Source organism: Oryx dammah, unplaced genomic scaffold, assembly GCF_014754425.2.
Source record: "Oryx dammah isolate SB20612 unplaced genomic scaffold, SCBI_Odam_1.1 HiC_scaffold_17, whole genome shotgun sequence".
NCBI lineage: Eukaryota > Metazoa > Chordata > Mammalia > Artiodactyla > Bovidae > Oryx > Oryx dammah.
In genome coordinates this window covers 36662125-36676810 of record NW_024070201.1, presented here as the reverse complement: position 1 = coordinate 36676810, position 14686 = coordinate 36662125, and the positions used below count along the sequence as shown (strand labels likewise).

General features: G+C 43.7%; 1 protein-coding gene across 1 annotated transcript in view; it reads left to right on the top strand.

Annotated features, from left to right (window-relative positions):
- INSC (INSC spindle orientation adaptor protein) overlaps nucleotides 1-14686 on the top strand; it is a 94294-nt gene that overhangs the window by 36103 nt on the left and 43505 nt on the right. The window contains exons 5-6 of the mRNA XM_040258297.1: nucleotides 7607-7720; nucleotides 13564-13689. Of these exons, the coding sequence (XP_040114231.1) occupies nucleotides 7607-7720; nucleotides 13564-13689 (240 nt within the window). The remainder of the gene's footprint in view (nucleotides 1-7606; nucleotides 7721-13563; nucleotides 13690-14686) is intronic.

The window sequence follows — 14686 nt, the reverse complement described above, 5'->3', positions numbered from 1 at the left end:
TTTCAACATTTGTTGATTTCAGACTCTCCTGTAAGCATTGTGTTCCTGCCACTCCGGGCTGCATTGCTTTGGGCTGCTTGAAGTGCCTGAGCCTGGGGTCTACCACTTCAGATGCATTGCATCCTCTGCGTGCCCAAGGATTTCCTGGGAGAAGTGCGAGCACACATATCTTTAAGGACATCAATTTCTAGATCTTCAATTTTCATTTGCTTTTCTTTCTTAAAAACAACCCAATAATATGTAGTTTTTAGTAGCCCTTCTGTTATTTTCTGAAAGAAAGGCATACTCCTCACTCGTCCCAAAACTACAGTGCATTGCCCGCCCCCCAATTTTTAGCAAAAACCTTGGAGTGGGAGTGAGGAGAACAAACGAAAAAGAAACCTATATTCATGAACCATAGATCTTTAGGCTTCCATACATTTCCATGTTTTAAATATTTCTGTTGAGAAAAGCATTATAGATTGTGTCTTTTTCCCGGTGTGGGAATTCTCTGAATCTAGAAATGTGGTAGAATGGTAGAGTGTGTGTGTATGTGTGTGAGTCACTGAGTCATGTCTGACTTGTTGCATCTCCACGAACTGTAGCCCGCTAGGCTTCTCTGTCCGTACAGTTCTCCAGGCATGAACGCTGGAGTTGGTTGCTATTTCCTTCTCCAAGGAATCTTCCTGGATCTTCCTGATCCAGGGATCGAACCCTGGTCTCCTGCATTGCAGGCAAATTCTTTACAGTCTGAGCCACCAGGGAAGCTTATCCTGTTTCCATTTATTCTCAAATTGTGCAGAGCTCTTGAGGGATATTCTCCTTAGACAAAGCAAAGACAGCACAGGTAGGGCAAATCAAACACTGAAAATGGCTTTAGGGGTATTTTTCAAATGCAAGCAATTCTTTTCAGCTCTATCTTATGCTCAGCTCTGAGAGATGTTATTAGCTGGAAAGAAAAGTATCTTTAAAGAACCAAAGACTTTAAAGGTTAATGATAATGATTCTTTTAAATGTAATTGCAATATTTTAGAGAAAGACCACATTTTTCGAGATATACTGGATAAAATTCACAGATATAAGTTTTACATGGTTTTTCTATTCAGATTTGATGCATATTATTTAAGGCAGCAGTTAGACTATTTTGTCTAAACCCTTTGTGAGATATTTACACTAATTTCTACTTCCTGTTAGCAAGAGATATAATTAATTTCTGGCAGCTGGACTAATTAGATTTAAGTATAAATACTTTTCTTCTTTAAACACATAGGGAAAATTGCTCATAAGAGCTACTAAAAACAGCCAAATGATTTCAGATATTTTTATTCTCAGATCTTATTTAATTATTCCTTGAAATAAACACAAAAAGTTCAATATATAAACACATCTATTTACTGAAGGAATACAGTGCCTTTTATATTTCCAAATTTATAATTAATTTACAGTGTAAGCTATGTATTACTTTGCATTTTGAAAAGTTTAATAGATTGTTTCATCTTGGCTTTAGAACATATACAACTAAATCAAATTTTATTTTAAATCTATATTATTTTAATACTGACAGTTTTTAGCATTTTCCCTTATAAAATGATTTCCATAGTTATTTGTCAGCATTTTTAGCATTTCTTGGAACACATATTAAAATTTTTTAATTAAAAATGAAGTCAGGTCTATATTGAGAAAAAGCTAAGTTGACTTGGCTGATTGGGTTGGCTTAAGAACAGTCTTTGCCAATTAGGTCATAGGGTGGGTATTTTCCATAAATTAAATAAACAAAAGCTGCAGATTCAAGCTTTTTATAAAACATATTTGAAACACACAAAAATATTTGATTAAAATGGTATTGGTGGTGAAATTAATAATATTTTGATTTTCTTAATCCTCTCTGAATAATTTGGATAATCCAAGGTGCTCTAAGTGAAGGAGTAGTGGGTATAATTAAGAGTTATTTGATATGTCTTGGTAAAGTACTTCTGGATTTCTTCCCAGAAATTGAGATAAGTGAATGAATGAATCTAATGATTGGGTAAGAAATACTTTTGCAAGTCAAATGGTTTCCAATTTTTGCTTCTACCAATTTATAAGCATTATCAGCTGGCAGATCATTAAAAATAGTGTTTGATGATAGATTGCTGAGTGACTACATAGCTCAGAATGTGCTCAAAGGGTGAACAACTTGTCTATACAAACTCTTCCCATTCTTGTTTTCATTTGATTTATAGAAACAAGATTTTTCGGGATTTATATCATTAAGTCAATATTTAGTCATGGATAAATAAGTTAGAAAGCCTAAAAAGTTTACAAAGCCTTATTTATCTCATTAGGAGATATAGTTATGATAATACTTTAATTTTTATGATTTATAATTATTTTTCAAAATTTGTCATCGATGTTGTATTGACCAATTGTACTGATGATAACCGTAACACTAATTCAACTAAGAAGAGATTATTTTTAAACACGTAGAGCCTTATAGTCAAAGAAATCAAAGACGATTTCAAATTTCAATGATAAGCCTAATAAGGGTGATTAGTAAAATTCTTTGAAACTTAAATGTATTACATTAAGATAAAATTCTGAGGGAGAAATGGAATGGGGATGTAAATTTAAAATGAAAAGATGCAAAATGGTCACATGTTAAAGAGATTACTTGTGTATTTTAAACATGATGATGGTATCAAGTTTTGGTATGTAGATTTCATGGAATACATCTAAAAGAGTAATGCAGTCATTGTATTTTATGTCACTATTTATAGTCTGCTGGAAATCACATCATTTCCAAATTTGTCCTTTAAAGTTATGATGAAAAACTTACCTGTCAAATTAAAAATTTATAGGGGGACATATATTTTTAAAAATTATTTTAGGGCTAAATGAGAAAAAAAAAATTGGCATAGGATATACAGACACCCTAGTTCTATAATATGATGGCCATTGTCTCTGCCTCTTGCTAAGAATCGCTTCGGCCTTAAGACCCTGTCATCTTGGCAGGGTTTTCTTGTGATGCTCCTGAAGCCTGGTGCCTATGGGCCTAGTGAGAACCTTCCTTTTGCCATGTGCTTCTCAGAACATTGTCTCCCCAAAACTTTTGAATATTTTAGTCTTAAATAACGTTTTTCTGCTACATTTCTATTTTATTTTTCCCCCAGTAATGAATTATGTGTGCAATATTCTCTCTCCTCTGTTAATCCCCCACTCATTTCAGGAAGACTCAGTGATTTTCTTACCATTTGCCCTGCTTCTCATGTGGGTCTCTTTCCTGACTTAATTCATAAAATGAACACTATTTGTTGGATCTGAGCAGTGTTTCCGCTTTCACTTCTCTTTCCGTTCTGGCACATTCTTTTGTTTCTAAAGATACTCTTTTAGATTTTAAGAGTTCCCTTATTGTGAAAAATAAAATCAGTTAAGGTCTGGATCTACCCCAGACCTCTGGTTTTAAGTGATCATATACATTTTTGTCTCTCTAAACTGGATATTTACACCCAGGAGATATTTTCCAAATAGACCACTAGCTAATCCAAGCCTGAATTCAGTTATTATTTTGCCTGTCTCCTGTTTAATGTGTCCAGTCTTTCTGTGCTTTTCTTCAAGCCTTAATTCATGCATTTCTCCAAAATGTTCTCTTGGGCACAGGCAGTAGTACTATTTATTTATTTTAAAACGTTTTTCCTTGCAATTTATCTCATGATCCTTTGATTATTTTGTGTTGATGTCTGTACTTTTCTCTTGTGTTCCAGAACTCTATTAACACATAACAAACAACCCCAACAACAATTTTCTTTACATCTCACAATTTTAAGGGTCAAGAATTTTGAGCTTGGCTGAGTAATTTTTCTTCTCCTTATGCCATAGATACAGGTCACTTGGGGATATTCAACTGGCTAATGGTTTAGTGAATCTTAGATTCCTCATGCATATGGTGTTTTGGAGGAGATGGTTGAAAAGCTGGTCTCAGTTGAAAGTATTGATCAGGGATCCAACACATGGCACACAGCATCTCTAGCACAACGGTCTCGGAGTTATCAAACTTCTTGTGTGCTCAGTTGCTCAGTCGAGTCTGACTCTTTGTGACTCCATGGACTGTAGCCAGGGATCAGAACCACGTCTCCTGCATTGGCAGGCAGATTCTTTACCACTGTGCCACCTGGGAAGCCCCTGGTAGCTTCTTACCTTCTTACCTGGTAGCTTAGGACTCTGAAAAGAATGTTCCAAGAAGCCTGAGTGGCAGCATCAGAGTTTCTGATGACCCAGCATTGGAAATCCTGAAATGTTACTTCTACCAAGTGCTGCCTTCTGTTCGTCAAGCAAGTTACCAAGACCAGCCCAGATTCGAAAGGACATTAGAACCCACCTCTTTATAGGAGGAGTAGAAAAGAGTTTGTGGCCATCTTTAATCTACTTGTGTTTGTCATCCCTTTACATGGCTTGGCTGCCCTGACTACATCTATGGGGTCTCTCACTGAACCTCTGAAAGAGGCTTCACGATATTTCCTTTCTCCATCTGAGAAACTTATTTCAGGCTGATTTTTGAGAGTTTACTCCTCCTAATAAATTTCACTGGACTGCAGTCACTCTTTCTGATGGACAAACTATTAAAAACATATCCCCCTTTTTACATTTTTTATTTAGGGTAGTTACATTGTATGCATCTCCTAAACCCTTAAAAAAAATCTCTCTCTTGTTCTTCAAGATCTTCCTTTCTGTTTCATATCTGCCTAATCTGTCTTAAAAAATTCTCTCATTCAGTTTAATCTGTCTATCTTCTTTTATCTGGTTTTCACTGTTCCACCACTGTTCTCATGAGAGGGTGAGAAGCATATTTTTGAAACTTCTCTTTCCTCCTCAATTACTTGAAAACCTTGATTTTATAGACTGTGTGGGTTTGAAACCGACACCAAGATAGGATTTGATAAGAAACGTCTATGAAAGATAAAGGGAAGGGAGCAGGAGGAGGCAGTGGGAAAACTCCAAGTCTGACAGCTGAGAAAGAAAATGGAGATGGACGAATTGAGTAGGAAGAGCTGGAATTTTCAAGCTAAAGGCACCTGTTAGTGAGTTCCCTGCTGGCAGTCTTGGGTTCGCAGTGGAGCCCCTGCTGTGCTGAGTCACAGCTGGGAGTAGCTCATGGGGCTGTGTGCCCCCTGCAGGAGCACGGTGGTGGGTCTAACAGGGCAGCTGGTGGGGCTTTCAGTCAGCTCAGCCCGCTGTACGGAGAAGCTCTGGCCGTCACAGGGTAGAGCATTGTAGGTGCTAATGGAAGCCAGGGTGGAGAATAATGCTGCAGTTTGGTGAGAGCTGCTCATGAGGCTGGATTTTCTCCTTATCTTGAGACCTCCATCTCCTCTAGTCCCCGGGAGATCCTGCTGGCCTGGGGACATGGATTCACTGACTTTGGCAAGTAGGACGTCACATTCACAGGGGGTAAGGTCTACCTCTATCATGTACCACATGTGTAATTAACCTCGGTCAGATTTCTGTGTCTCCGTTTTTCTCATCTCGGAAGGAAATCTTGCACTAAACTTTCAAGATCCCTTCTGGCTCTGACGCCTTCCAGCTCTGACACATTCGATACTCAGAGCCTTGATGACTCAGTGGAGCCTTTGATCTCCTATCTTTCCAAATTTATCCTTGTGAAAAGGATGCTTACAACTTTTCATTGTCAGAGAGCTGACTCACTGAGACAGAGCTGAGGTGCAATTATGGTATATGTGACTATAGATGTTGATAAGAAATTATCCTCAGACATAAATGGTCTAATAGCAGCAGATGATTGCAAAAGACATTGGTTTTGAATAATTTAACATAATGCTATCTACTTCGAGTGCAAACACTAATCAGGAACATTAGGTAATTCTGATTTAGGTACAGGACCCCAATATATGAAATCTGCATTTTCATGTTAGCACCAATAGCACTTACATAACTGCTTGTGGTAACGATGGGGAATGAGTCTAAGAAGTACATTTGCTACAGAGATTTGCAGTGCAAATCCTGGTTATTAATTTTACCTTTTGTTAGGTATCTTACAAGAGGCATCTACCCAATCTTAGGAAATAATTTTTATGTTTAATATGTCGGTGGATTAATTACACACTTACTCTTAGACTGATGTATGTAGAAGATTAACATATTGCTATGTGTGAAGAATTCTGAGTTTGAATAAAGAAGAAAAAGGGAAGAGCTATTTACCTTGAGCTTCAAACCCCTTTAATTTAAATAATTTTACAAATAGGGAAATTGAGGCCTAGGTAGTTTGTCTCAACTGACCAATATCACAAGATAATAACTGCTAAGAATTTTATTTTGCTTCTGTATGCCAGATACCTTTATAAGTTCTTTATATATATGAGCAACTTTAAGAGATGGGTAGAACCAGCAGAAGAGATAGACACTGTTATTTCTATCGTCTTACACATGAGGAAGCCGAGGTATGAAAGGGTTGAATTATCTCTAGGGCACTTAGAAGTGGCAAAGCCAGGATTTGAACCCAGGCAGTTTGGCTCCAGAGTCCATGCTTTTAACCCTATACATACTTTACATACTTCCTCATCAGTATAGTGTGTTAAAAAAGGCAAGCTGGCACTGGAAATTAGATCTCCTGATTTCCTATGAGTCTTTTCCGTAACAAGTCTATTTTAATATTTTAAAATTAACACAGCAACTGAAAATGTACAAGTGGCTTCCCAGAAGTCCTACTTTCTCGCATGAGGACCCCAAAGGCAAGTCTCCCCAGTCTCTGCCCCCACACCTCCCAGGAGAAACTCAAGCAATGTACATTAATTATCAGGTAGGAGTCATTTATAATTGATGAACCACATGCTTCAAAACAATTGACTGATTATGAAGTGGTCTCAGGTTACATGAAAAGCTTTTTCCCAGAAATAAGCTAAACTCTGCTAGGAATAATCTCCATATCTCATTTTTTGATGAATTTTCCATTTGCTCCTCTTCCTGAGTCTCCTGGGGTCCTGCGCTTGATCATTCCCAGCCCTCTACCACCAGCCCTAGACCTTTCAGCCTTAAGTCCTCACTGAGTGACCGACTCTTTGACAGGACCCCAGGTTGCTATGTTGGCCTAGCTGTCCACCTAAGGCAAGTGTCCCCTTGTAGCAGGAAGTAGCAGGAAGTTACTGCAGAGAAGAACACTCTTTGGACTCATCCCCTGAACCCATCATCCAGCTGGACTTTGCATGAGCTTACGGACATCCAACATCCAAGCTGGGCAGCTTCTTTGGTCATCTGTGTAGCAACCCATTGATTTGCAACTTGATGGTTTACTTAACCAATGGTTTCTGTTCTCATTAGGAGCCAGCAGAATAGCCAAAAGGTACTTGCTGAGACTATCAGTGGTGAAAGCTGATTTTCTGATCGACTGAAGCAGGGTGCATTGGTTGCCTCTGCCCCAGTGGGGCTGTTTCTCAAACATAGCTCAGACCTCATCCTTATTCATGTCTTTTCAAAAGTTAGAACCTCATCACCCCTGCCGTGGGGGTAGTAGAGATGGGGGGCAGGATTACAAATTTCAGGGGGCTCTTAGGAGTGTGGACCTACCGGTATTCCATTAAGGAAGATGAGCAGAGGGTAGGTGAGTGAGCAACCATCAGACTTCACTCTCTTTTCGCAGGCACTGGTGAGAAAGATCGATGCCTCGGACAATATCTACACCACAGAGTCCACCACGGGGAACCTGTTCAGCCTGACCCAGGAGGGGGCTCCCTTGTGCCGCATCATAGCTAAGGTGAGCTTCGTGGTTGGGGGCCAAGGTGACAGGCCTCGGGAGAGTGCGAGGAAGCTAGTTTGGTGGGGACAGCTTTTTTCCACTCTAAGTATCAACTCTTCTCCCCCATCTTCACATATCTTAACAAATCCAAACCAATCGTATCTTCCAACTTAGGTTCTTGGCTGGATCTTAAAAATGCCCACTGTCACTGAAATACTGCTTGAGGAAAAGACAAAATTGAGAAAGACTGTGGGGTTTTTTTCAGTTACCATGGGCACTGTAATTCATTAGACTCACGGTCAATTTGCCTCTGAACTTGAGGCCCAAATGCTTAGAGCAATGGTGCAATCAGTATTCCTAGGACCTCACTAAGGTCTTTGTTTTATCTTTGCGTTTTCTTTCTTCCTTTCCTCCTTTCGACCCTCCTTCTTTCCTTCCTTCTCCACCTCCTTGTTCCCTCCCCTTTCCTTCTTTCCTTTTTCCTCCCTCCCTCCATTCTTCCTTTCATTCTTTCCCTTGAGAAATGGCATCAACCTAGGGGATAGAATGATGATCCAACTGGAAGCAGAGTTATGTCCTCTAATAAACTTTAGATGCCAGTCACAAGAAGATGCTTGAGTTTGGTGGTTCTCAGTCCTCACTGGGCAACACAACCCCTCAGGGAGTTTTTGGAAAACAGCCCCACCCAAGGTTTATCAAGGTCCTGGGGTAAGACCTGGGAATCCACACTTTAAAAAACTCTACAATTCTATGCCCAGTTTTTAAGGAATCTGTCTAGGACAACCCAGAGGGCTCGGGTGGGGAGAGAGGTGGGAGGGAGGTTCAGGATGGGCGGGACACATGTAAACCGGTGGCTGATTCATGTTTTATATATGGCAAAAACCATCACAATATTGTAAAGTAATTATCCTCCAATTAAATAAATTAATAAAAAATTTAAAAGCTCCTCAGGTGTTTCTGAGGCATGGCTACTCTCAGAAATCACTGCTCTAAGCCTTTATAGAAATCTGGAAGAGCAAGGTAAATGTCAACTTTGCTCAGGGGAGAAGAGGATTGCATGGTACCTCAATAGCAAACGTTTGAGTGTGCTCTCCACTGAGCTTAATGCCTTGCAAACATTATTTCTTTTAACTTATAAGACCATCCTAATAAGTAGTTACCTTGTTCTCCCTCATCTGTGGTTGAGGAAATGACTTGAGAGGCTTACTCAGGGTCATACAGCTGATAAAGAGTGGAGTCAGAATTAAAACCCAAGTCTCTCTAACTTGGAATTCATGATCCTAAAGCCCACAGTGGTGACTTCTGGTTCAGTCTTTGGCCCTTCAGCTTCTTGGGCCAAAGTGTGACTCAGAAGTTCTCAACCCTGTATGCATATTAGCATCACTAGGAAGCTTTAAAAATTTCCACTAGTAAGTGACCAAGCTGAATTTGAACCTGGCTGTTTGGCAGTGAAGCTATGCTCTTGTTTGCTGCGCTGAACTTGCTCTCAGCAGCCAGGCTTGCTCTTTGTCCTCCTGCCTGCCTCCTCCTTCCCAACCCTGTCCTCCCGTGCCCTCCTCCCCTCTCTACAACCTTCCTTACTCCTGCATCCTTACCATATGTCAAACACTGTGCTAGCTTTCCCTTCATCATCTCATCTGACCCTCCTGATAATCTAATGATGTGTTATAATCATCATTCCCATTTTTAAGATAAGGGGACAGAGACTCAGAGAGAGGGCTATGTGCCCTGAATGCAGATGAGATTTTAACTAGATCTGCTGACTCCAGAGACTTAATCTCAGCCTTCCTCTGTCTCCAGTCCTTGGTTGGGGGTGGGGGCGGTGGTGGTGAGTAGACAGAGGTTTGAAGCAGAGAGAAGATTCAGTGGTGAGTCTCATCTTCCACCTCCAGCAGAATCACCCCTAGGTTTCCAGTCCTGACGGTGACATGGGGGCTGGGAGTCCCTGGTACGCCCTGCAGAGCATCCTCACCTTCAATGCTCAAGAAATGTGCCCAATCTGGTGACAGATGTGGGGCAGCTCCCCCAAGTGGCCTTCCTCACTCACCTCCTTGGGGAGCCAGGGTGTCTGTCTTCACTCAGGTCCTTCATCCCTCTGAGCTGTGCCCATGAGATGGTTTGGGCAACCTCTCTGGGGTCTATCCTCTCATCCCTTAGGGTTCCTCAGACAACCAGGAAATAAACCAAGTCCTCCTTATGAAGCTGGTGGCAAGTCCTATCCCTTCCTGAATGCAAAGCCCAGAAGACTCCCCTGTGTGTTGTCAAATTACTACCCCCGCCCAGCCCAACGCCTCTATTATTCCCCCTCCACTAGTCTACACACCCTACAAGTGGCCTCCTCCAGCTTTATGACAGCTTATCCTGAGCCTGTCTGAATAATGCATGCCATTATACAGCTGGGCTCTGAGCCCAGAGCTTTCTATAAAATTAAACAAGCTCCAGCCAACAGTGCAATTCTGCAAGCTCAGGCGACTCCAAGTCCCACTCAAAGCCTAATGCTGCTTTTCAGTCCTTGGTGGATGGGGGCTCCAGAGTGGTCCCCGCAACTACTCCATCTCCCTTCCTACCTCTTCTCCCTACCACGCACGCCAGCCTTTGGGACACCTCTCATGAGGATGTCAGCCACGCTTCTAACCAGGGTGCCTTCCGCAGCCCGACCCCCACGTGGTGGTCCAGGCCCACCCTCACTGTGTGCTCAGCCCTTTCGCAACCTCAACCTGCTTCACCACTGACAGCTGAGTCATGCGGTTGTCCCCACCCCATTTTAAACCAAAGATACCCGGCAGCAGAAGTAGGATTTGAACCAGAATCCTCTCAATCTGGGTTCAGGATTTCCCTCTTCCTCTCCTAGTAGCAAAAAATGCTAAGAAGATCATTTTTCACAGGCTTGGGAAAGGATGTAACGAGAATCCAATGCAAATGGGTGCAGAGGCTTAAATATAGTTATGCTGGATCTGGCATCTCCCAAGCCAAAGGAAGGCTGCCACGTTGATCCTGGCTCTCAGCCTCTCATGCTTTGGCATCATTTCTTCATGGTCTGTTCCAGACGTAAATATCTATCACTTTATCTATCTTTGTACGTATATAAATAATATTCATACTACCTATGATTAAATATAAATACATACATATATAAATATGCATACTCATGTAAACATATATGTGTACAGATATTTACATCTGGTAGAAGGTCATTAATAGCTAGCAAGGCAGGCTGGGGAGACCTTGGGATTCTTTTTTTTTCTTTTCACTTTAAAGAGTAATTTGATTTTATGTCAGTGACTCTCTGAGTAAGGTCTTTGTGTGGAACCCTTATCAGATGTCCCAAGAGCTGTGGGGAAGGTAGGCACGCTGGGATAAAGGATTGTGGAGCAAGAAATCAGAGGGGTGAGTATCTTGCCCCATTCTAGAGCATACATTTAGTGAAATGATGATGTGGCTTTAAAATCAGAGTGCTTTTCTTTGACGCTTCTACAGCCACCCCGCCCAGATTGTGTCAGGAGTTCCTGTTCCGTGTTTTTTAACCCTGTACTCCATCCCCATTGCAGTGCACCCCTACCCACATTTCTTCCTGGTTTTAACATTGTCTGCCAGACCATGAGCTCGTTTTGGATAGAGACTGAGGCAGTGCCCAGCACAGGGTCTGGCATATAATAAACCATTAATATTTTTGTGCTGCATGAACAAAGTTACCCGTCCTAAGATATGACCTTTTCCCGCCAAATAAACTATCCTAAAAGGAAGTAGGAATATAGAAGTTGAAGATCACTCTTAGCTAATTATAAAATGTCAGAAATCCTGAACTCCTCCAGAATTGGACACTTTCGTCTTGGTCCCTGCTGTGATAAGCTGCCAAACTCTTAGACTGCGAAGGGCTCGGAGCTTGTCTTTGTGGGGTACTGAGAAGGGGAGGTCTGAGGTGACTGATTTCAATGAGGCTGTGCTGGGCTGCAGCGGTCGTTGCTGCTTCTGGTTGCTCACACACCGTGCTTTCCGTTACTCCCTACTGTGTCCCTGGGACCCTCGACAGTGCTTGGTGCATAGTCTAGTTTTTGTTGAGAGAGTTCTCAAAAATCTGATGGGATGGCAGTTTTGCTGAACCCAGCTCCTTCTTCCTCTAACGTCTTTCTCAGTTTAGGGAACAGGGTGATGGGCTCAGTTAGAGCCAGGAGTGGTGCAGTTAAAGGCAAGTGCCCCTCAGGACCAGGTGCAGACCACTTGCTCATGTATTCTTTCCTGCTACTGGCCCCTCTGCAGCCCTCAGGGAAAGGAAGAGGGGGAAGCAGGGTAAAGCTGGATGTGGGGCGGTCAGCTTCCTCTGCTCTGGACGTGGGCGTCCAGGGTGGGGTTGCCACCAGTTTGCTGGGCACGTGGTGAGTCACCGTTGTGATCTGTTGGCTCTTCCACTTTGCTCTGGGAGCCAAGGTGGCTTCAGTGATTTCTGTAGAATTAATCTGTCCAGTTAGGATGAGTGCCTCACTCCCAGCCTCTTCTCAGAAATTCTCCCAGACTCCTGGGAAGTTGCCACAAGGTAAGAGAGTTTCCATGAACTGCTCTCACAAAGAGAAAAATACAGGTTCACACTCAAGAGCTGGGCTGATCAGTTCTAAAGGGTTTTATTTTTTTCCCTTTTACAAACTGGAGTGAAGGAGTGAAAACAGGACCAATGTGGATTAGGGGCGGAGGTGTGATTATTTCACCCATCTGGACTTCCATTTTTCCCACCCCCAAAATGGAAAGAAATTACAGTATTGGTGTAAATAAAGCCCCTTTTTGTGTTCCTGCCAAGGTGGCGGGGAGGATCTGAGAATTAACAGGTGGTCGCTGGCATAGTGAGAACCAGCACGAGGCATCTCGGTTTCAGCTCTCTCCATCTGCCTTGAGCTTGTTTCTAGAACTTATTTCTGACAGCTCCAGGCTTGTTCCCAGGCGGCTGCTGGGAGGGGGTTGCCAGGCGTCTGGAGCAGTGTTAACTGGGGTTGAGCCTGGTCCCAGCACAGGTGCCTCCCCTGGCCCCTCACCTCCAGTTTAGATTACCAAGGGTGACATTATAAAAAAAGTTTATTAGCATGTGCACTGCACCTACCCATGGGAACTGTCAGATGAGTAACTCAAAGGGTTGGTTACAACTTGGGCTTCTGTAGCATCTTAGCAAAGGAACAATACATTTTTAGAGATGTCGTAAGACAAAGGAAGAGAACCTTGAGTCTCTGAAAGTGAAAGTGTTAGTTGCTCAGTCCTGTGCGACTCTTTGAGGCCCTAAGGACTGTAGCCCACCAGGCTCCTCTGTCCATGGGTTTCTCCAGGCAAGAATACTGGAGTGGGATGCCATTTCCTTCTCCAGGGGATCTTCCCGACCCAGGGATCAAACCCAGGTCTCCTGTACTACAGGCAGATTCTTTACCATCTGAGCCACAGAGGAAGCCCCCTTGAGTCTTTAGGGGTGGCACACTGTGGGAAGACACGTACATGGCAAACTAATAGTCGCTAAAGACTGAAGTTTGCTATGAGTTTCTTCTGGCGCTGAGTCCAGGCTGATAAGGGTCTAAAGTTGTCTCCAGTGATTAACTCTTGTCCTTCTTAGTAGAGAGGAAAGGGAGAATGATCTTTTTAAGTTTATGTCCTGCTTTTAGTCAAATAGGGGGAGAACGGATATCTTTTTTTTTTTTTATCTGCTTCTTCTTAATTGCCTTCAGCTCAAGACAATCTTTAGACTAAAGTGGCATATTTGGGGGTGGCTATTCTGCCGCCCTACAGACCCCAAAATGCACCAGCCGAGTGAGAGGGCGTCAGTTATGCTCGAGTCAGCCCCAAGAGAGGTGACACGGTGAGATCATGTGACATTTTCTTTTCCTTGCCAGGAGGGTGGGGTCGTTGCGCTGTTCAAGGTCTGCCGGCAGGACACTTTCCGGTGCCTCTACCCCCAGGCGCTCCGCACGCTGGCCTCCATCTGCTGCGTGGAGGAGGGTGTCCACCAGCTGGAGAAGGTAAGAGTGCAGCTGGCTGGCTGCGTGGGGACTGAGGTCCCGGAGTGGGTGGGTGGCTGGGGAAAGTGACCTCTTGGTGGACATCTGAACCTCTTCCTGGAGCAAGTCCCCTGAGTCCCTCCTTTCCCCAGTATCATTCAGGTGGGGCTGCTGTGACCTTGACTGTGGCTGATGAAGATGTGAAGGGGACAGAGACTGAGAAGCTTGGCTGGAGAAGGCAGGGCCCAGAGGGACACTCAGCACTTCCTGGGTGGAGAGCCCAGGGGTGGACCACTGCAGGAGGCAGACGAATCAGATAGGGAGGAGGTGTCGAGGTTGAGGGCAGTTGGTTCTTCTCTCGTGGCAGGTCCCTAGCATGTAGAGAAGAGGATCCAGTTTCTCGGGGGACAGGATAGGCAGGAGCAGGGTGTGCGTGGATGCCTGGGTAGGCGGGAGGGCTTCCCTCCAAGAGGGCCTGGGGTAAGGGAAAGGGACGCTTGAGTCCAGGGGCATGGTGGGTCACCACCGCTGGGGTGTCTGGGGTTGGAGGGGTGGGGTGACCTGGCAGTCCCAGGTACCTGGCTCCAGGCCAACTTAGGGCGGCATGGCGGGTTCCAGCCCCCACCCCCACCCCCACGCCCCCCAGGTGGGAGGACTAAGCCTGCTTCTCCCACCTGGCCTGAGTGGGCCCAAGCCTGCAGATGGCTCCTCAGGGATTCCAGCAGGAGGGTTGGAGGCTATGGCTGACACTTGGGGATTTTTCAATCATGTTTCAAGAAAAGATGCTGAAATTATTTTTATGGAAGAGAGGTAGAAAGTCGTGGTATTTCTTGGTGACAGTTGCTGTGTCTGCAGGATTGGGGGTAGGTACCTTGAGTCTGTTCTCACGGTTTGGTCTAAATGGGGAGGGAGCAAGCAAACTGCTTCCTTTCCACTGCATCCCTGTCCCACAGTGTGGTCCCGGCTACCAAGGAAAACTCCACCCTCCCCTCAGCCTTTTCACTTTAGTGCGGACTCC